This window comes from Limulus polyphemus, unplaced genomic scaffold (genome assembly GCF_000517525.1).
Source record: "Limulus polyphemus unplaced genomic scaffold, Limulus_polyphemus-2.1.2 Scaffold581, whole genome shotgun sequence".
In the NCBI taxonomy this organism is placed as follows: Eukaryota; Metazoa; Arthropoda; class Merostomata; order Xiphosura; family Limulidae; genus Limulus; species Limulus polyphemus.
The window spans coordinates 436680-460884 of NW_013666191.1; the positions used below are offsets into that span (position 1 = coordinate 436680).

General features: G+C 29.8%; 1 protein-coding gene across 1 annotated transcript in view; it reads right to left on the reverse strand.

The window, feature by feature from the left end:
- LOC106459252 (vacuolar protein sorting-associated protein 8 homolog) overlaps window positions 1–24205 on the reverse strand; it is a 76722-nt gene that overhangs the window by 8808 nt on the left and 43709 nt on the right. Inside the window, 8 exon segments of the mRNA XM_022385696.1 lie at window positions 4156–4238; window positions 5185–5266; window positions 6699–6863; window positions 8834–8923; window positions 9433–9598; window positions 15491–15540; window positions 15891–15980; window positions 19259–19357. Of these exon segments, the coding sequence (XP_022241404.1) occupies window positions 4156–4238; window positions 5185–5266; window positions 6699–6863; window positions 8834–8923; window positions 9433–9598; window positions 15491–15540; window positions 15891–15980; window positions 19259–19357 (825 nt within the window).

The window sequence follows — 24205 nt, forward strand, 5'->3', positions numbered from 1 at the left end:
TTTAGTTATGACTGCTTATGTTATTTAATAAATCTGGTTATATACCTAACATTATGGATAATCAATAACTTAACTATCATAGCTGTCAATACAATCTGTGATATCTTGATTCTTTACTTAATGTTAATAATGTGTTAAGTAAACAGAGCTAGCTATACCAGGCATACGAATGGGCTACAGACAGGTATGAGGAAAATCGATTTGGGTTTAGGGCTGCTACACATCCCCAAACCCAACAAAATTTTTTCATTGAATCTACATCAAACTGATTACCGAAACTGAAAATATCAAGCATAACTTAAAAAATAACTAAATAAGTACTCTTGAAGTAATTTTCTTTGACGTCTTAATTTTTCCTGGGAATAACATGAAATATTCAGATGTTATATATAAATAAAGCTACTTGTAAACAACTAGAATACTTAATGATACAACAACCTCACCTTACCTAATTTGAGATATTACTTATGACTAAATTTAGTGTAGTGGTTTGACAAACCCAAGCAACAGTAAAATTTGTTTAAATATGGTTGTTCCATCTTTGGAAGCTGTTAGTTGACACCCTGGTTTGACAGTTCAGTGTTTTTTTACTTGGCAGCAGTAAAATCTAATTATTAAAATTAAAAGTATAGTTTTAAAATGTAACTTGGTCAGAGTTTAAAATAAGCAAGATTAATTGGGTTAATCTACTGTACATTTTTATATGTTATTTAACTCTATTGGTACAGGCTAGGTTAATTCAACCTAAAAATTGACCCCTAATTGACCTTTAGAGTTTCCATACTAAAACTTTTAATATGTTTTGTGTATCTTCATGAAATTTTGCATGCTTTCTGTAATCATTAAGAACCATCTAAATATAAAAAAATCAAAATTTTTAATGAAGTATTTTCACTAAAAATTTCTCCATGAATATATGGAGCCAGAGTGTTTACTTCTCTGAGTGGATAGCAATTTTCATATTAAGATTAAAAGTACTTTTCTTCATCTGAAAATTCTCAAATTTCATATGGATAATTTCTAAAACCTCCTAAATAAATTTCAAATGTTTTTTTTAAAGTAAAACTTTATATTTTATTTGTTATTTTCTCTAACCTAACTCTATACAAGGTTGGTAAATTTGACCAACCTTGTAACTGTCATAAAAAGATATGAAATAAATCAAATTATCCCATTTTCTTTCTAGAATGACTTCAAATTGTAACATGAAACTACATTTGTTTATTCAAAATAGCTTTAAACTCATAACAGTATATACCTGTTTCTACATAAATGTTATTGTTTTATTGCCCTTTGAACCATATCTGACTAATATTTCTGCCACACAAGTTGAAAATCACTTGGTAAACGTGTAGCTCATATTACCCTATTGAATTATGTAAGGCATGGGCTACTAGCGAGGTGCTTGCAAGTGTACCTTGTTAAACTTTTTTATTATTATTATTTTTTATTTTACCTAATCTAACCTTAATAAGTTTCTAATTGTTACATTTTAGTTACTTTTATAATAATAAATAAAGAATACACATGAAAAACAAGAAATATAGTACTTATCAGTTCTTTTTTTTTGTGTCAACTGTCGATAAAATTTAACCCTCCTTTTTAACACTAATGGTACTACTGTACTAAGTAATTTTTTATTTAATTAAATAATGCACCAAAGAATACAGAATAATAATATGCAAAAACCAGACAATGTCCTAAAACTATCACAATTCCAACCTTCTAACTATGCAATAAGAGCTGTTAAAAATTCAGCTAAGCTTGTTGATGTGTTTCCTGTGGGAATAAAGTTTGAACTGTAAGTGAAATAGACATATCTCTGTACAAAAAACAATGTAATATGTCATTTAATAGATTAAACTTTGGTTTTCTCTTGGTTATAAAAAACATAGCATTAAACATCAGAGAGAACTATTGTCAATTTCTGAAAGAGAGGATGCGAGAGGTGGGTGTGGCAAGAGGGGTCTGATTTTTTATTTTATGGTTCTGTAACCAAATGAGATTGAAGGGTATAAAAAATTATGCTTTGCCTGAGCAATGACAACATTATAATGAGTAATTTTTATTAAATTTCATACTTCTTGGATAAATAAATTAGAGAAGAGAGGATACTCAGAGAGCAAATTTCATAAGTCTCCTTCTAGGGGAAATTGGGGATTCTTTAAAAATATTGCCTTATAAAATTAAGAAATTAAAACTTATGCAATATTAAAATTGGAATGATTAGCTAAGTTTTTATGTCAAGTTATTCGTATACCATGATAAGAAAGTAGTTTAATTAAATTTTGAATTTAACTCACTAAAACCTTGTGACATACATAAAAAAGAATGACCATAGCAAGAGGGTTAAACTAACCTTTTTGGGTTCATAGAATTAAGTACATAGAATTTATTCTTTTACTAAAGTGATTTTTTATTTAAAGGGAAGAAATTTCAAAGTAACCCAGATTTTTCTTTGTACTAATTTTATATAAATGACAAGATGAAATACCTATTGTTTAAATACCAAAAGCCAGCAAACTACTGACAATTAAAAGGCCTAATTTTTTAAATAAAAATCAAGTTAAATGCAGATATGTTTATTTTCCAGACATCTCTTAACTTTTTCATTGTACTTAAATATTAAAGATGAGTAAAAGTAGCATTTAAGATCTATCTTTTATATCCCACAAGTCACTGTCCAAGAATTTTTTCATTCAATACCAGAACTCATCAGTCTGTCTAGCTGATGAAAGATAAAAAGAGGCTATAAAATAATAGCCTAAAAGCTATGGTTTAAATGCTAAAAGCTAGTGAACTGTTGGAAACCAAAAGGCCTAACTTGTAGTTAACTGAATTTCTATAAAAATTTTTTGGCCTATTAGTTTCTAATACTTTGCTGGCTTCCAATATTTAAGATATAATCAATCAAGTTTTCAAGCTCAATTCCAAACAGATTTAGTACTATTTGAGGATATACTTGACCATAAATGTTAACTTCATTATAAAACAATTCTTAGAATAAACAAGCCTTGCTTATCTCTAGTTTCAATATATATTTTTTTTTTATAAATATCTATTAATCCAAATTCTTAGTGACACTTACATAGAAAACTTTGAAAGCTTCTTTGACTAGAACATTCAGTTAAGAAAGCAAAAATAACAAAACTTTCTCTGGTAGATATTCTTCATTAATGACACAAACACAGCCTCAGAACTTCTACTTATAGAAAAACAATACATTCAGGCAGGTACTTATACTTCAAACTTAGCCCCTTCCCCCCCATTAATATTTAATACATGGAATAACCAGTTTACTCTTGAAAAATCTAGGATTGAAACTATATCACTGGTGAAAAAATACAATATTAAAAAGCTCTTCCAGGCCAACAGTTGCCCAATAAGGTTCATCAAGTACTATGGATTAATGGAAGCATCAAACTAAAAATACAGGCACAATCCTCTTTAACTATTAACCCACTTTATACATAAAAACTAATGAATAAACTTGATCGATTATGTGAAAAAATCCAAGTTCAAGTATGCTTAATAACTGATAAAATTATTAGAAGCTTACTCATGAAAGTAAACTATACATATTAAGAAAAGTATCAAATATTATCCTAAATAATCTAAATTCCTAATGGAAACTCAAGCACTTGCTATATTATATACATACATATAAAATTAAATATATGAACAAGAAGATGCCACTAGACCAAAGTTTCTGGAAAATACATATCAGTAGAACACACACACACACACAAACACACATGAATATATATAAAACAGGCAATACATCTGCTTGGGAAAAGAACAAATCTTTAGCTCTGTAAAATAGGAAGGTTTCTTTGTGAATCCCACCAGCAAAAATTAGGAGATAAAAGAAAGTTTAGAGTTTACTAAAAAAAAAACCTGACATATTCTTGATATACAAACAAAACAAAATACTATTAATTTCATAAAGTTATTACCACCAGAATGCTCATGCTATACATTATGAACTGATTAAACAAGCTACAGTTTCCAAAACAATCCAATAAAGATCACAAAGCATTTTTAAGCTCTATTAAGATTAATTCTATTTAAGATCAAATGCTAATGTAATCTACCACTTTTTTCAGAGCAATCTTAAGGCAACATGTTTTCTTTAATTAAGACATGACTTTTCACCTGTAGGATCCGCTGTAAAATTGCTGGTAATGCTATGTAGCCCATCATACTATTCAACAGATGTCGTGTAAGTTCTTTGAAGGCTGTAAAAAATAATTAATTCAAAGGAGTTTGGCAAATTAAAACATTATACTAAAGCTTCTTTTTCAAAACTTTATAACAACATTTAAACACTGTATTCAGAAGAAAATATTAAATTACCAACTTAAATTTTTTTTAAATGATCTCTTACCTTTTTTTTAAATCAACCTACTGAAAAACTCTACTGCACAAACCAAATATCATGTATCTTCCAAGTACCACCAGTTTTTAACTTTCCAAGAACTACAATAAAACACAAAAAATGTTTAAGCTCTCAATTTTTGTTTCACTAAAATTTCTACTTTAAAAACACAACTTCACAAAATTGGCTTTTCAATCTTCATCTTCCCAAGACTTTTACAAGAGAAACCAACTAAAATCACCCTTTCAATCTTCATTTTCGAAAGACTTTTACTGGAAAACCTACAACTGCAACACTTTCAATCTTCAACTCCCCATGACTTTTACAGGAGAAACCAACTACCTTCACCTTTTCAGTTCTCATCTTCCCAAAACTTCTACTGAAAAACCTACAATCATAACATTTTCTATCTTCATCTTCTCAAGACTTCTACTGGAGAAAATCTATCTTTACGCTTTTTAATCTTCATCTTCCAAAAATGTTTACCAGAAAAACTTATGACCATCGCTCTTTCAACTTTTAACTTCCCAAGAAGTCTCTTTACAAGTCCACTATCGTGTCACCTTGAGGATTATCAATTCTTATTTTACCAAAATAAATAACTACTTTATAAACCTTCTAAGACATTATCTTACAAACTCCAAATCTTCATTTTTACAGTGACTGGAATGTACAAATCCACTCACTTCTCACATTCTAATTTCCCTATAACCACTTTTGTATATATCCACTAAGATCTGAACATACAGGTTCTTTATAATTTTTTTTAAAAAACCTCTTTTTTTAAAAACTCATTTTGATCTCACCTTCCAGATTCTCCACAGTTGTCTTTCCTCGAAGCTGTCGTTGTGGTAACATCATTGTCTCCAGCAATGGAAACCAAAGTGCCTTTGAACATTAGTAAATAAAATGAGGTGTTGTAAACAGTCAGAAAAAATTAAAGCTGCAAAAGTTAATATGTTTAAAAACCTGTATAAGTCATCAGATGTATTTAGATATTTACAAAAATAAAAATAATAAAAATAAATTCAAAAAGTAACCAAAATATTTTCAATTCTATTTATACTAACTAATTTTTTTATTTGCTAAGCTTCCAGAATTTGATTAGTGATTAAATTAATGTTTTAGAAACACAAGTCAAACAAAAGTTATTCAATTAATTTAATAGTTCTTAAGTTATGAATAATTAAAGATTCAAAACCTAATGGTCCAGTGTAGCATTAAACCTTGCATTGTCTAATGTTATAGGTGTTGGGGCAAAGATACCAAAATTATTGAAGCACCAGATAATTGGCAATTTAAGTTTCTCTATCAAATCTCAGCACTTTAGTATCTATTTATTCTGTCTTAAGATAAGTGACTACAAAACACTCCTTTGCTGTTTTTTGAATTTCAAGCAAAGCTACTTGAGGACTTTCTGTGCTAGCCATTCCAAATCTGTAAGTGATAGACTACAGGGATAGGGAGCTAATCAACACCACCCACAGGCAACTCATGGGCTATTCTTTACCAATAGATAGTAGGACTGACTATCATATTATAACATACCCATGGCTAAAAGGGCGAGCATGTTTGGTGATTGGATTTGAACTCGTGACCCACAGATTGTGAGTCAACCACCCTAACCACCACTCCTTTACTGACAATCATGTTATCTGAAGTTAGGATTAATCTCTGCAACTTGAAAATATGTAGACAAAACAATAATTATTTGTTTAGGTAAATTATACTCAAATTACTTTCCTTGACATAAACAAAAATTTCTATGCTGGTTGAGTATATTTTGGCTTTAATTTCTCGCAGTTTTCTCTTTTAAGGATAAAACTTGTGTTCATACTTTTCAAGAATATCTGCAATCAGTGAACAAAAAGACAAATTTCAAATTTTATAGTTTAATCAAGTTTGTCTTAGCCATTATGACTTCAGTATATTTCTTTTTCTAGAAAAATTCCAGTTTTGGAGAGTGTCATTGACTACGTGAGTTCATGAAGTGGTTGTTTATATGCATGCAAATAATATTCAGATAACATATATATAAAATACTTCACGTTCTCTTGCTGCACAGCTCTTAATTCTGTACGTAACCTAGTGTGTATGCCATCCTGATAAAGAATTTCCAACATTAATTATAGGTAATTCTGTCAATCAGATTTCAAGAGTGCCAAAACTTGAGTGTTTTTCTTCTAATAGTCCGTATTAAAGGAGAAAGAAGATTACCTTGGATTGCATTTTAGTGTCTTAAAATCTTCATTGGCAGACATGATCTTTTAACAGGTTTTAAGACTGGTCATATTGTTTTTAAACAGTAAAAAACACCAACCTCTCTTTCTGATTGATCCATTTTACCAGAATTCCGCTGACACAACTGAATAACTAAAATGAGTTGTATTTCAAGAGCACTCCAAGCAACTGCTAAGCTACCACTTGACACTTCCTGACTGGACGTAAGTCGGGCTCTCACTTCCTGCAGCATTCCTTGTAATTTCTTCAAAACAAAATCAGATTAAGTTTCTACTCATAAACAATCCTAACAAGAGGTGTTAAAACATATTTACCTATAAATTCCATCATCTTTATCTTATGACTTCGAAATAACATAGTATAAACATATTAGAATTGACAAGTTTCAGGGAGAAACATTGAAAATTCTTTTCATTTGGGTTAAAACTGTGATAGATATAAATCATGGAAGAAGTGAAATCACAATAATCTTGAGAAGTATTAATAAGGCTAAAAATAAAACACAGTATTATGTCTCCCCAAAACAAAGAACTGTACAGAACATTTAAAAAAAATGTTTCCAAATGTTTAGGGGGAAACCTTGACACAACACTAGCCTAATCCAAACATTTAATCCAGAATACTTCTATTTAGAGAACCAAAGTGGTAATCTTCTACAAGTTTGGGTGTACAATGTATGATTGTGCAAATATAGGAAAAAAATACATCTTTCTTGCATCAGAAAGTAAGAAAAAAAAGAAGCTTAACAGATGGTTGGAGAAAAAAAAGAGACAACATATTCATCTATGTTTAGCAAGTAAAAGAAGATTCCAAGGAGGAAGATGAGCAGGGCCTTGGTTCAGACATATATAAGAAATAGGAACCAAGATTGTTTGAGCAAGTGTTAAAGAAGCTACCACAATTCTCAATCCAAAACAAATAAGATGAACGTCTTGATATAGATAAGATCAGTTATGACTAGTACTGGCAAACAAAACAAACAAGCATCCACTAAAAAAAATCAATGTATATCAGCAATCAAGAAAGGTCACAATCTCTCAATAAAAGTATGAAAAGTCATACATGAACGACTGCTAGACAAAAAAAATAAAAAATACACATACACACACAAAGAGATGAAGCCACTTCAGCAAAATTCCATGAAACAATAGAATCATGACACTGATTAATATACTTAAAAAAAACCAAGTTAAAATCAGAAATAAAAGATATGAGTTCATGGAAAAATTATGATTACAGAAATACAGAAGAAGTAATCAGAAAAAGTATGCAAAACAAGCTGTCAACTGCAAGGTTCACTTTATATGTGTTAAAACTATGCAACATTTGTACAAAAGTTGCATGTTGACTTTTCCAGAAATGGAAAAATATTCAGTTACCTCTAATCAAATGAGCACTTCAGAATGTGAAACAAACAAGAGAAAATTTCTACCAAACTTACTGACCAATGTCACTAGAACATCACTTGTAATAGGCCACAAATATTCCTAATCTTAAAGACCTGGATAAATAAGGTTAGAAGGAGCAGGAAAAGAAAACCAGAATTAATGACATAGGAAGGTGAAAACACAAAGCACAGAAAACTTTGATGACAGGATAATAAGGATTCAAAATAAAATGATATATGCTGACAACTATACTAAGATAAAAGCAACTCATCCATGAGTCCATACCAAAGCAGAAACAACCTGGTATAAGAAGGCAATAGAATAGGGAGAGAAGAAAAGAGAACTCTAAATGGAATAATGTATTTGTTCAGTAGTTCTACAGAGAAATTTGGCAAGTTAAAAGGGAAACTGACTTAAGACTCATGGAAGAGAATACCTGAAGGATAAAAAAAAAACTGAAAATGAAATCTTCACACATATATATTATGTTCACATGGGATTCTTGCAAAACAAGTCAATGTACAACAGTTTTTGTATAGCCTTATCAGCTTGAAAAACAAAGGACATTGTTTGACTAAGTTAACAAAGCTGGAGATTTTATTACAAACATTGTATTTCAGCAGATTTTATGAACAGCTATTCATTTTAAAACAAAAATTGTATTCTGATGTTAAATTATATTAAATGAAAGGAATAAATTTCATAAATTAGATATCAATTGAGGTGTTAAATTAATAAACTTCACATACATAAAAAATAATTTATCCTTTGTTTAGTTGAATCTATTCTATGCTACAGTAAAGAATGTAATTAAAGATGTACGCACTTCTAGTAAAATGTTGAAGGCCCCATGAACGTCACCTGCTTGTTCTAGAAGCATGGCAGTAGCATCCATAGCATTGTGTTTCCTACAAATCTAAAAAAAACTTGTTTTAACTTTTCAACTTGTAACTTAATTTTTCTACTCAAACTAATACAAAATGAATTTCATAAAACTTTCAAGAAATCTAATTATACTTTTATTGAATTCTAGTACATAAACATCCTGAGATTTTTAACATAAAATAAGCATTTACTACACTATACTCCATACAAACTAACTACAGTTCTTTCTTTGTTGTAAGACAAGGAAATCCACTGCATAATTTAGATAAAAGTCTAGAGACCCAGCTTTTTGAGTGATTATTATATTTGTTGAACTTTATAACAATGTTTTGGCCACTTGTGTGGTCATCATGAGGTAAACTGTAGTAACTCTTTCCTTAATGATTTGATATTTCAACTTAAAATTTTGTAGCATTCAATATACTAGCTCTATATGTCCAAGGCTGAAACAATTCAGTAGAACTACTTCTAATAATTGATTAATACACCAGCCCTGTAAAGTTTAATGTAGTGTTTCATTCTCCAGTCCTGTATAATTACCTCCAGAGTTTCTTCTAGTCTATAACCTTCAGCACTACGGATATATTTATGAACTTCATTCTTGTTAAAAACACACATCAATTCAATGTACTTTTCATGAACTTCGGGAGGTATAACTGGCTGTTCCTTTCCTGGAGTTCCTGATCTTTCACTTGTCCGTATTTCTCTAGAGATGAATATTTATAATGAGTTCAAAACTTACCTACAAAGTGTTGACTTATTGTAATTAAATTTGTTTTCTTATTATTATTCAATGATTACTATATTTTAGATCTCACGATCTAAAATATAGTAATCATTGAATATATTAAAAGTTTTATACTATAGTTTGTATATCTCTTAGTTAGGAACCTGTATATTTTATAAAATAAGAAATTTGAGGTTACTGATATTTTCAACTTGAATGGCACCTTACGCAAACATTGGCTAAATGGTCATAAATCTTGGCATTCAGGTAAGATAACCCCCAACTTTAAAACTATTGCCCAGTGAGAAGTCAGCCAGTCAGCAGCAGCTGTTGCTACAAGGGCTTTGGCTGGCTCTTTGACACGAATAATGAAATTGACTTTCACTCTGATAATGCACTCAGAGCTGAAAGTGCAGTATTCATGGGAAATGCTGCATAAACATAAGAGCTTTTGATCTTCAGCCAAGCACATTAACCACTAGACCACACTTGACTACAAGATGTAATAGTACTACAAACACACCAGTAAACATATAGAAATTTTACAAATATCACTATCATAAAAAACATTGAAATAAATGCCTATAAATTTTATGGTTTGCAAAAAAAATTAAAAAAGAGAAGTATTTGTGTAGTAAAGTACTTAATTCAAACAACATATTTGAACTAACATCTCTTAAATTCTATTTTGGTGTTCTAAGCTAGTGATATATTTTCTCTACTTTGCACTTTATTACATTAATTGATTTATTTCATGCTCAACCATTCTAATTTAACCCTTAAGTGTTTCCAATGTTCATGTTTTGTTTCTATATAAACTGTAAATTCTAAGCATAAAACATAACTTTGAGTTGCTAATTTGGTTTGAATAAGTGTACCTTTAAGAAGTTTTACAGCATGCAAATACTTTCTTACTTTATTAGAAAGTTCAACTTAATCACCTATTACAACTGAAAGTTACTGACTGTAATTAAGAGTTAAAGTTATATTTTGATTAATTAATATTAGGAATTTTTTCGGTTCTAAAAGAATACCCTTAGACAAAAAAAAATACTTTTACTTTTGTGAAACATTTTGCCAGTTGTATCACATTATTGTGTTCAAATGACAAGTGTTTCCTTATAGAATTCCATATATATATATATATATATATTAACTGGTTTAATTAATGTTGAAATTACTGTGTTTAACAAATATTACTACTTATCAGAGACCTAAAGTAAGAACAAATGTTTAAACAATGGAGAAACTATAAACTGAAAACACAATCTTTCTTCTACCAAAAGTTACTTTTCAGGATAATGAAAATCATATTATTTGTTAAATTTTTCTTAAAACTTTTGAAGAGATTTAAACATGACATTATACAATACCAATACCATTTGTTTAACTGATACATGACAATGTTAAATAATATTTCAAGCAAACTGAATTAAAAAACAAGGAAAAAATAGTCATTAAAAAATACCTCCTACAATTTTCTTTATTAAAAAACTTCTATATATTAAAAAATAATGATAGAAAAAAATACAAATTAATTTCACCACATTGTCATAACCGTTTATTGTTCATTAACTCCAGATGTTTCTTCTGGAATTATGCCAAGCTCCTGATAAGGAAAACATATCTAATACATAATGCTAAAGTTTAGTTCTGGAGTAGGTCAATGCATGAGGTGTACCCGTATCACTTACTTGTGCTAAAATCTGTTAAAAGTAATTACTAATATGATACAGTTTTTAAATTCAACAAATAAAATATTATCTCTGAATAGAAGAAGAATGTACCACCAAAATAAAATATGACACTGTGCTGCTTTAAATAGAAACTGAACTTTTAACTTACATAATAAACTAAAGAGGCACTCAGTATAGCACATACCTCCTCCATGCAGTGTTATCATATTTGGTTCTCAAAAAATATGAAAATGTGTCTGTACGTCCACTGTTATCACAGAGACCATTTTTGGTAGGACAATGAGGAATAATATTCTACACATGTCCACCATGTTTCATCAAAATACAATAATGTTTGATTGAGTTATTGAGTAAATATAGTGTGAAAAATCAGTCCCTATGTTAACAGATAGGGATTTGTTTTTATTTTCCTGACTTTGCTGTGACCTTGACCTTTTAAAAACTAATCACTTCTTAGTTGGGTCAAAGTCCAAATGTAAACCAACTTTTCTCCAAATTCATTTAGCCATTTTCGAGAAAACTTGCTGACAAACACATACACACACATGGGCAAAAACATAATCTCTCTAACTTTCAGTGGCAGAGGTAATAAGAACATTATGCCAAACATTTCCTCAGCCAGTGAAGGAGTATGAGAAAGAAAGAACATGTTGTGGAATCCTAAAGCTGGGTAACTTACAGAAAAAGTGTTAGAAAAGAAAATTTTTTCACACAAACTAGTGTTATATGGTTTATATAATGGAAGCTGGAGAAGTTTTAATTAGTAACAACTTGTAAAATCATGGCTCAAACGAAAACTGTATGGTAAATGTTGAAGAAAAAAGTTTGCACTCCGAATTAGGCATGGTCCAACTGCTGTAGTGATTCATGATAAAGTAGATGAAAGTTTTGGTCATAGTTCATTGTTAAAGCTCTCTTCTCACCAATTACCAATTTGTATCCTTGCCTCTTAACTAATTTGACAACATACACCTTTAAGTAGTTCTAATTGGACAAACAGCTCCTTTACCTTCACTTATGGTTTACTTACTGCTAGTTAAAAGCATAAGACAGAGACATAAAGTAAATAAAATTAAATTTCAGATAATTTTTAAAAATCTAATTTTTTACCGTGAAACCTCTAGACACATAGTTTTATTATTAGTTACTTAGTCACATTCATGTTTTATTAATAATGTATTAATGGAGAAGACACTGACCTACAAATGATAACACAAGAACATTAGACAAGTCGTCTACATCATTACTTGATGGGTAATACAGCAAGTTTTCCCTCCAAATCACACATAAATGATGTTAAAGTGCTATATTTCAGAAAAAAATATTTCCCCACTCTAACTTTTTAAACTTGACACTTACTTTTCTCTTTCACTCTTCAAACATACACAATAATGATAAGAAATGTTTGGAAAGCAGTACTTATATTCAGTTATTTCTCTACAGGGAATTATTAGAATTTTTTAACGGTGGTATCAGCTATTAACTTGTAAGTTTACTTTCTGCACACATTAATCATGTTTCTTAAAGGATAAATCTAGAATTTCTTTTGTACCAACCATCATAATTAATAACCCTAAGGGACTTGTTAGTTATGAACCAAAAGTAGATTAGCTTTTTGTTATTAAAAACACCTTAAATTCCCTTAACTCTCTCAACACAGGCTTGGTCAATTTGACCAACCACATCGTCTCTTTGTACTTGTTCAAAGTCTTTATGGATTTGATACTACTAACTTTTAATATAGTATGTATATCTTTACAAAATTTGGCAGTCTTTCAGTAAACATTACAAGTCTTCCACATACAAAAAGTCATATTTTTTAGTGAAATATTTCAATAAACTAAAAAGAGATTTGTCCTTGAATATATCGAGAATTTGTTTTGAACATTCCATGTGCAAAGTGATTTTCATGTTAAGATTAAAAATACTTGTCTTCATCTCAAAAACCTCAAATAATATTTGTGTAATCTCTAAAACCTCCTAAACACATTTCAAATGTGTTTTCAGCAAAACTTTATATTCTATCTGTTATTTTCTCAACTCTAACTCTATACGCAGTTGGACAATCTGACTGATCTCGAAACCACCAAAAAATAAATAAATAAATTACCCTTTTTTTTATCTAGAATGATTTCAAATTACAATGTGAAACTACATTCATTTATCCTAAGTAGCTTTAAACTCGTAACAGTATACATCTATTTATAATTAAATTTTATTGTAATACTGCCCTTTGAACTGTGTCTAACTACTATTAGCACCATTACAAGTTGTAAATCACTTGGGGAATGTGCAGTTCACGTTATGCTATCGAATTACCTTACCAAAGAACTACTACAAGCTGCTCGCATGCGTGCCTTGGGAAATATTTTTATTATATTATTATTATTTACTTTACCTAATCTAACCTAAAGAGATCCCTATTTTTACATTTTAGTTACTTTTATAATAATGAATAAAGAATAAACATGAAAAACAAGAAATAAAGTACTTACCCGAGTATTCTTTTTTTTTGCTGTCGACTATCAACGACATTTAACTCTACTTTTTTTATACTAATGGTTGTAGTTCATTGAATAATGCACCAAAGAACATAGAATAATAATATACAAAAAGTAGACAATTTCCTCTAACAATCACAATTTTTTAGGCTTTCTAACCATGCTGTTACAAGTTCATCCAAGCTAGTCATTACCTTCCTGTAGGAACAAAGCCTGTACTACAAGTGAAATTAACCCCAAAAAATTGAAGACTATAAAACTTATGGTTTGTCTGAGCAATGATGATTTTATAGTGAATAATTTATGTTTGATTTTGTAGTTACTGGCGCGGTGGTGGATAACATAGAGAAGATACCTACAAAAATGTGTCACATGTGTCACACTGTGAGAAATTCAGGATTTTTAAAAATATTACCTTATAGAAGTAAGAACTTAAAACTTACATATTGTTAAATTATGGATTATTAGCTAAGATTTTATGCTATACTAATTGTTATAACATAAACTAAGAGTAGTTTAATAAAATTTTGAATGTAAGACACTAAAACTTTGTGTCATGTGCAGTAAAGGATACCCATGGTGATAGGGTTAACACATAAAAGCTGTTACCATGGGATAACACTTTTAATGTTCAGTGACTATAAATAAGACTTTAGGTAGGTTACATGTTATGAAACAGACAGAAAATATATTTATGTAAACTCATACCAGAGAAACATTTCTACATGCTATCACTAACAGTAACAACTTTACTTTCAAAACTTCTTTTCCCCCAAAATAAACACCACCAAAGACAAATACTCAAAAAAATAAAACTTAACAAAAAGAAAAGTGTAGATCCAAATCCAAATATTATGCATTTCTAAACACCACCAAAGACAAATACTCAAAAAAATAAAACTTAACAAAAAGAGAAGTGTAGATCCAAATCCAAATATTATGCATTTCTAAACACCACCAAAGACAAATACTTAAAAAAATAAAACTTAACAAAAAGAGAAGTGTAGATCCAAATCCAAATATTATGCATTTCTACTTAAAAATTATATATGGATATAAGGACAAAGAGTACTTTACAAAAATGTGTTATTCTTAGTCTTTGTTTTCCCTACAACAACAGTTACTCTTGTAATCCCTGCTGGTGATCATGAGGTCAGACAATATCACAACACAGAACTTAAAAAACAATATTTAAGATTTATTCATTCTACTAATATAGAAAGAAGCCTACCTGCATGCTTCTCATGATTCCTGGCTTACAATGAAAAATCAAATAATGCATAAAAACTGAACAAAACAAAGATGACATGAGCAACAAATGCCTGGTTCTGGATAACAGTTGTAGAAATAATCTTAGAGGTAGCAGACGTTGCACAAGTAGATCTTCTGTTCTGAACCAGGAAGTTGTTTCCCATTTCACTTTTACTTCATTCATCAGGGTCAAGGTCAGATAGGATCTGGTGCTGAACTCCAGTTTAACTGTCACAAGCAGATGGTGAGCTTACATAAACATAACCTGGTAAACATACAATTCATATGTCCTTCTACACAGAATTGAATGTTTTTGATATTAAGGATCACTGAAACAATCCATACTATTAAACATACTGATGGCACTAACAAATAAAAAAAAATACTCCAGTCATTATGATGAACAGCAAGAAACAACTCACCTGTTGCTGAATAATCCTTGAAGAAAATAGTACAGTAGACTTGACTGATCCTGCTTATGAGGAACATATAATGTGAAAATCATATCAGATATCAGAGGAAAACAAAATGTAGCTTTAATTAAGAAAGACTTAACTTAACTACAAATCAGTAGTTTTCTCCAACAGATATAGAGCAATAGATCAAGTGACATAATAAACAATCCCTTTCTAAATGTTGTTTTAGTTAATATTTATAAAACCACTCTTGTTTTATGCACGTTTCAAGAAAATATTTTAAACATTAGTGTTTGATCTGAGAGAAATCTGTTCAAAATTTTAAAATTTGTTATACATTTATTTAATAGATATTTATTATAAAATTTTTATTCAAAAACAGTTGTTATATTTCTGGATTACTTACATTTAACCTTGTTACAACATCAGGTATCAAGTGAGGCATAAATTCAAGAAGTAGTCGTGAAGTCTTCTTGTTGTCTATATCTACAAGTTCCTGAAGAAAGTTTTAATTCACAGTATGCATTAGAATAAAAAAAACAGTGGTGGTTAACAGATACAAAAAATAACCTATAAATAATAATGTTAGTCTTAGAATCACATATCAACAAAGAACAAAACTGTATTACTACAAAGTCATGTTGATTCAATAGAATAAATTATATCCAAACTGTATTACTGTATATGGTAATTTATAGAAAGTTATGTTGAAATGATAAAACATTGGATCAAGAGATATCAATTGTATCATTGCACAGAGTTATTTAGGAAGTCAAGATGATACAATAGAACAATGGATCAGCAGTAAGTAAAGATGTATTACTACCAAGAGTAATTTACAGGAAGTCATGATGATACAATAGAACAATGGATCAACAGTAAGTAAAAATGTATTACTACCAAGAGTAATTTACGGGAAGTCATGATGATACAATAGAACAATGGATCAACAGAAAGTAAAGATGTATTACTACACAAAGTAATTTACGGGAAGTCATGGTGATGCAATGGAATAATGGTTCAACAAAGAATAAACTGAATGATTACTAAGAGTATTTTATAGAAGTTAATGGTGAAATTATAATTGTGGATCAAAAGGAAAATAAAGCATAACTATAGAAAGATCGTCATGTTTATATGAGTAACATGGATTGAGAGAGAAAACACTGCATGATTGGATAATTTACAGAAGGTCGTGCTGAACTTAAAATTGTCATTCACAGACTCAGATAAATATCTCTCTTATCAATGGAGATAAATGTGCATGAGTAAAGACAGCCAAAAGTGTATATCTTGATTTGCTTGTTTATTTCAGATATTGTGCAAAGTTACACAACAGCTACCTGTGCTAGCCATCCCTAATATGATAGACTAGAGGTTACAGCTAGCTAACATTATCCACCATCATCTCTTGGGCTACTCTAGTCAAATAATGGGATTTCATTATCACTACTATAATGCATCCATCACAAAGTGTGGAAAATTTGTAGCAATAGGTCATGAATCATGGACCCTCAAAGTCATAGTCTGGTACACTAACTACTAGGTTAAACGTATACCCAAATACTTAGTTCCAACTATAAGTAGTTCACGTAGTTTCATTATGAGATGGGCCATATTGTTTGATGAACTTGGTTCATTGAAGGGACCTGGTTCAATCCCATAATCCAGAAACTCTATCTTTCAAAATCATGTTGACTTTTTTTCCACACAGCAGCAGTCATTTCAAATACATTTGCAGAGGACAAGGAAGCCTTCAATAACCTTCCCTGGCATGCACAATCTTCAAATCCTTGTCCCACTGAACAATTACGGGGGAAATTCTTTAAATTATTCTTCAATGTTGTTTTCTTGCTACAACATTTTCCTGAGGTAAATGGAGCTCATTGTATTTAAGAGATAGAGTAATATTCCAGTTGGAACTTTCACTGCTGTTTGGTTGGATGATTTGTAACAATTATGAATATACCATCTAAAAATTTCACTTTTTCAAATTTATTTCCACATTTTATTCAGCTATAATCACGGTGAAAACATATCATTCATTCTTTAGTTCTCATGAACCCTTTTACTGGGAGCCAATAAATAGTCCAGTTTATAATAAAGTATTTTAAATTTATTTAATTCTTTGGTGTTGTTTTTCTGCCCTTACAATGTCAGAAGCAAGAGAGGGAGTCCTTATTTTATAAATATGTTTTTCCTTTAACAGAAATTACTGATTGTTTCTAAATATACAAGAGATGGGTACAAAAGATTTAAACACTTGTCCAAAAATGTTTAATGTAATTTGGGCCACCAGTAATCTTTGGGTTTGAACTGATTTAGTTTGGTAATGAAAATGTATGGTGTCGGTCTGAAGTATAGTGTCCAAGTGAGAATCAAATATATCCAACATTTCAAGAAATGTAGAACTGTAAACTGACTATTTGGGTATGTAATCTGGCAACTGAGTGTGAAGGAAGTAATAAAATATAAAGTAAGTGTGAAAACTATACTGATCCAACACAAAAAAAAACAATGTAAAGTGATGGGTAGGTCACAAGTATTAGATTTGAGATCACTGCACATCAGATTAGATGTAAATATCTTTTTATATAACCAAAGAAATTACAAAATCAGGTTAAGATAAGAAAGTACATATGTATCTAAGATGTCCTTCAAGAAATACTACAATATCAAACAAATGTTTCTCCATGTAAAGGCTATCTACAAGAAGAGAATAGGAAAAAATGAAAGATTACTGGTCAGAGAAGTTACAATCATTAGTAAGGATGTAATAACACTAACATAAATCCAAATATTGAAGAAAAGAAGCATAATACAAAATAATGACCAAGTCTATTGGAAAAAAAAAACCCAGCTAACAAGCAATCAAAATTCAATGATCTAATTACATCAAAATATAGAATGAAGGGTTACATATTTGAATTCTATTGAAAAATAATCCTTTACCCATAATAAGTACTGTTGATTAATATACAAGAAACTTTAGGAACATAAAGATTATACTGTATAAAGCTATGTTGAAATCAAAAGTTCGGACTAGTATAAAACAGATGGATAACAGACTAATCTTTAGATATTCAAGAAAACCTTAAAGTTGAATTGTGAAAAAATATTTTAAAAAGTCAAAACAAAATCATATTAACAGTCATATTAACCTTATATGTTTATAAATTTAGAAAATAAAACATGACATTATGGTGTCATCTATGGAGAGTTATGTTGAATTTGTTATTATATGAATCTTTAAATATTTGAATTATGAACCAAAATTAAAAACTCTGTATAAACTAACAGAATAATGTAAAAATATCAAGTTTTTCTTAGAAACGAGTGGATTTATAAATATTACAGAGTATAACAAGTTATTTTATTAAATTATACTGGTCTTCAAAATGTGGAATAACAAACAACACATTTCATGGCTACAAAGAATGTATGGTAAATATATGTTGATCTTAAAATAGTAAATTAATGAACAGAAAATTAAATAACCAAAGTTATTTAAAGTGCATTCTCTTAATAAGTGATTTTCAGTTGAGTAAAAAATGTAAGGCAAGGAACCTATTTTCATAACAATAAGCCTAGTAACAGTATCATATGATGCCAAATAATATAAAAATTCAACTGGATATTTAATGTCACATCCTTAAAACCTTTGGGTACATCTAAATGAAATAAACTTAAAACATGTGTTGCTTGCTTTGACTATTTCTTTTACTTATATATATTAAAAATGCAACTAAAAATGTTTTTAGTTAGATGACCTACCTGAACACTCAACAATATCTGGGATTCTAAGGAAGCCTTTTCTTCAGATGAATGGTCTAGGCTGTTTAATACTTGTTTCGCATAATAGAAACTTTGAGGCTGAAATGATTGTACATCCAGATTGTTGACTTAGAAAAGAGCATTATTAATACTTTAAAAAGAATATTACTATCAAAATCACAACAAGTTTTACATAATCAAAAGTTAACTATAAACATATCAACAACATTATAGTATAATAAAAATACTGAGAACACTGTTTTATTCTACTTTTGTGCACATTTTTTCTAGTGTTCAAGTTGATCTGTAGCGAAACAATTGAGGAAATATATAAATATATGTGTAAACAAATGAAAGAAGCAAAGTATAATTTATTTGAATTTTCATTTATATTACAAAAATTTTCACACTTAGAAAAGCACTCTACAGTTTAAATAATTTATTACAAAATGGAAGGTATACATATATATATGTTGCACAGCTGTTCAAGTACTGATATCCAATTGTAAGACTAAACCTTTGTTTGATCAAAATTTCTGATCTTATCTTTATTACAGCTTGACATATGTGAGTCATCTACCAACAAAATCTTAAAGATGGTCCTTTAAGAATTTATTCAATCCACTTTGAAGCTATTATCCCAACTCATTGGCAGTTAATAACTACTGTTGTTTTATCTCCCATTCTTGAGCAATGGTTCTCAAAATGTGGGCCATGGGAGGTATCAGATGCATGTCAGTTTTTGTATCAAAAAAGATTTGATGATTTAATACAAAAAACATAACTCATCGCAAATAACTTTTATCTTGCCAGATGGCATCTCTTAGCAACTGTGTGTGTGTTTTCTTATGGCAAAGCTACATCGGGCTATTTTCCGTGTACCCCCGAGAGGAATCGAACCCCTGGTTTTAGCATTGTAAATCCGAAGACTTACCGCTGTCCCACCAGGGGACTCTCTTAGCAACTGCAACATATCAAACTTTTGCCTCTCCATAGTTTACTATCTGACAAATTGCATGGGAAAATCATGCAGCAAAAAAAAACATATGTATAGCTTATGGAATTTCACTGTGAAGAAATCCGAGAACCATTGGTCTGGAGCAACACACCTAAATATGAAAGGTTAACCATCATCATTTTATATATTTTCTATTAAAAATGCCTACATAAAGACAAATGTATGAATCTGTGTATGAATAACTGAACTATACAAGGCATTTTTTAAAGGAAAGGCAAGTAGCTGCTGAAATAAGTATCAAGGCTCTTTCTATCCTGATTTTAATGATTTTCTGAAGGTAACTTACACATTGCATCAGCACTAAAAGCACAAAAGGCCCTATATGTTTCCTGTCACTTTATTCCTCTTTAGTATGTGACAAAAACGTTTTAATTTTCCTTGTAATTTGCTCCAGTTAGTTTGTTTGATTTTGATCATAATGCTGTGCAAATATCCTCTGACTATGTAATATGTGAAAAGGAAGAAACTATACTGATTAACTTGTAGCTTAATAAAACTCTGACAAATAACATGCTACAATAGAAAACTACTTTGCAATAGCAAAGTAATCCCTTCTGTCACTTGCCTGAGAAAACTTGAGCACCCCCCCATGCTTACAAAAATATTTGATGAAATTAATTCAGGAAAACTATTTCTTGTTGCATTTTTACTTATTTGCCCAAATTTTTGTGCATGTTATCATGTATTAAAATGGGCTATTGAAAAATAAAATAAAAGCCTTTTGTTGAGGTAATTTCCAAAAAACAATAATAACCTGAAACAGAAGAGGTTAAAAGTGTGCACTATACAAAGGCAGTGTTTGGAATTTTTCTTTTTTTTGGTTATGACAAAGAAATGAATGAGATAGATATATGTGCTATATTATCAAGTGTATTACTACCAATAAATATATATAAGTAAGTTATTTTTCGGGTGACACTATGTTTAATTCAAATTGTGTGAATATTTCTATTTTTTTAAAACTTTTAGCAATAATGTAGGTTCAGCCTAAGTTCCATGTACAAACATGTCCCCTAGAATATAAAATAAATTAAGTTTAAGAATAAGTTCAGTATTATTTTGTAAGTATGGTTTGTTCATTTGTTGTTAAGCACAAACTACACAGCTGGCTATCTGTGCTCTTCCAACCATGGGTATCGTATCCTGGTTATAAATATGGTGAGCTCACAATGTGAAAACAGAGTAATGTAGCCTTTGTTTAGTGACAATTTAACTGGTTTTAATGCATTTTAATGTTTGTGATATTTGTCCATGATAATTTCAGAAAGTAATGAAGACAAAAAGAAATTATTAGAATTATTAGAAAATTTGGAAAATATATTACGAGACCAGCCAGATTGTACTCAGACCATAACATAAGGGTGACAAGAGTATTACTTCTTTTAAAATCATCTAACAGGATAAAGTTTCTTCAAATTGAAGTGTGCGGCTAAAAAATTACTTCTAAGCCACACTATATTTATCACAGTGTTAGTCCAAAGCACACAGGCAGAGTAAATGCGACTGACCTCGTAACCACCATGTAACCATGAAACTATAGACACTATAACTCTGAATGCACTAACTGTTTCTTAATTAAATTTGGAATTTTTTAAGTAAACATTACAAGTATATTGCACAGAAAAAATCAGATTTTTTTAATAAAGTATTTTTACTATAAAATGAAGTATTGTGCTTCTTAGCATGAAAATCACCTTTTACTCAGACTAACTCAGTAAATGCTTTGTAAGTTCACAGACAAATCTTTAAATATTTTTGACTTTATTTCATATTTTTCAACTTTTGCTCCAGATAACTTTGGTATAGTTAGTGTTAGGGTAGAGAAAGTTAGAGATTTAATTTACATAACCTTTAGAACCTTCTAAGTGAATATCAAAACATTATTTCTTACTTTTTCTACCCTAACAATAACTGTATTAAAGTTATCTGGAGCAAAAGTTGAAAAATATGAAATAAAATCAAAGATATTTTTACTTTTCTGGAATTACTGTGGATTGTAACAGACAATAACAATTATTTGTCAGGAACAACTTCAGGTTCGTAATGGTTTAACATCTGTTTTCATTTACTTTCCTTGCTTTATTGCTCATAAACCATGTCTAACTAGCATAGAAAAGCAATATATCACTCATCAAGAGCTAAGGGTACAAAAACTATCGAGTTATGTCATCAGTTCCATCATGTGACAGCAGCTTGCATGCATTCCTTATGGATAAACTTTTCTACTTAATTTTCTTTTCAATTATATTTCCATATATAACGTAATAAGTTTTATTACATTCTTATATTTGAGTTACTTTTGTTAAAAAATATATAACAATAAATATACAATATACATAAAAAGTAAGAAAATTGGCCTCTTACACTTGAGCACATGGTTTGGTAAGCTTATGTTTTTCTCATTATATTAGTTATCCAAAAATAATTCATGCAACTTTCAAATATGCAATTTAAAACATAAAAAGTTTGTTAAGCACTAGAATAGAATGTCCTAAGACTACTACAATTTAACTAGCTTTCTAACTAATCTATAAATAGGTTTTAAAATTCCATTACTGCTCGGAGTAATGTCTTTAGTTAAGCACCTCAAGCTTTCATATTTCTTATGTAGTTTATAATTTGCTTTTTCTTTTGGTTATATTCAATAGCAAATGTCAGAGGAATTATAGATATTTCTTAAAGGACAATGGATATAGAAGGACATGTCAATATGGGTTGAACAAAATATAGTGATGTCTCAGTAGAGTAAGCCGAGACTGAAATTTAGTGTTCTGGCTTATCCATATCTATAGTTTGCATTTGTAATTGCTTGAACAATCTGAAGCCCTTATAAGGAAAGATAAAAATTCCATAAATGAGAAGTCAGAGCACCACCATGTCATTTAGAGATGCAGATTGAGAATTTGCTTAAATATTTCTTTTTGAAAATAAGAAATGAAACTTGGATAATATAATAATGTGAATTATAAACTATGTTTTGATACCAAGTTTATTAACCTACAATAATAATCAAGTGGTTTAATAAAATTTTGAACACAACTGTGTTGTTACATGTGCACTTTAACCCTCCCATGTCCATAGGTTTAACACAGAAAAAGCATAATGGTAAACTTATTGCAATTACCAATACGTTTCTCAATGTTGAAGACCTGACAGAATAGGTGGACCATATTTTTGTATATGGAAGAAGTAAAAGATTCTGTCAGATTTTCCAATGGAGTTTAATGTTTAACACTTTGATCTAAAAATGACTCAAAACTTTTCCAGACTAAAGAGTAACATGTTGCAAGTCATCTCTAACTACAATGAAATTTGTATCAATAATAAACGAATGTACAGTTAGACTTGAAAGGAATATACGACATATTTGCACAAGGTGCAAGGTAGACTGTGAAGAAATAAAAGTCAAGCCGGGAAAACATTTTTGGAATTGCAGATACCTCCTAACCAAGAAGTGAAACATTATGTTGAAAACAGTTCAGGTGCAATGAGCTAAAAACCTATCTCTGCCCATTTCATGTTGAATGAGGAAAAAAAAAATACTACTTAAAATTAGGAATGTTATTAGCCTTTCAACATTGTGGATGGAGCTCCATTTTGGCCCTTGAAAAAGACTGGATAAAATCTTGTAATTTTATAACCTCTGCTTAAAAATTTTTGTCCATATCAACTTGAAACGAACATGATAGAGAAAAACATCAATTATTAGTCACCTAAATACCTATACATAATAATGTTGAGCTCGATGGCTCTGTATTGACTGGTGACTAATAAAGGCATACTGTTTTTATTATTAAACACAAAAACATCTTAGTTATATAACCGAATATTATCTGATCTTGATTATTAAACATAAAAACATATTAATTATACAACCAAATATTATCTGATCTTCAATTGTGCTTACATGTACACTGAGTGGTCACAAG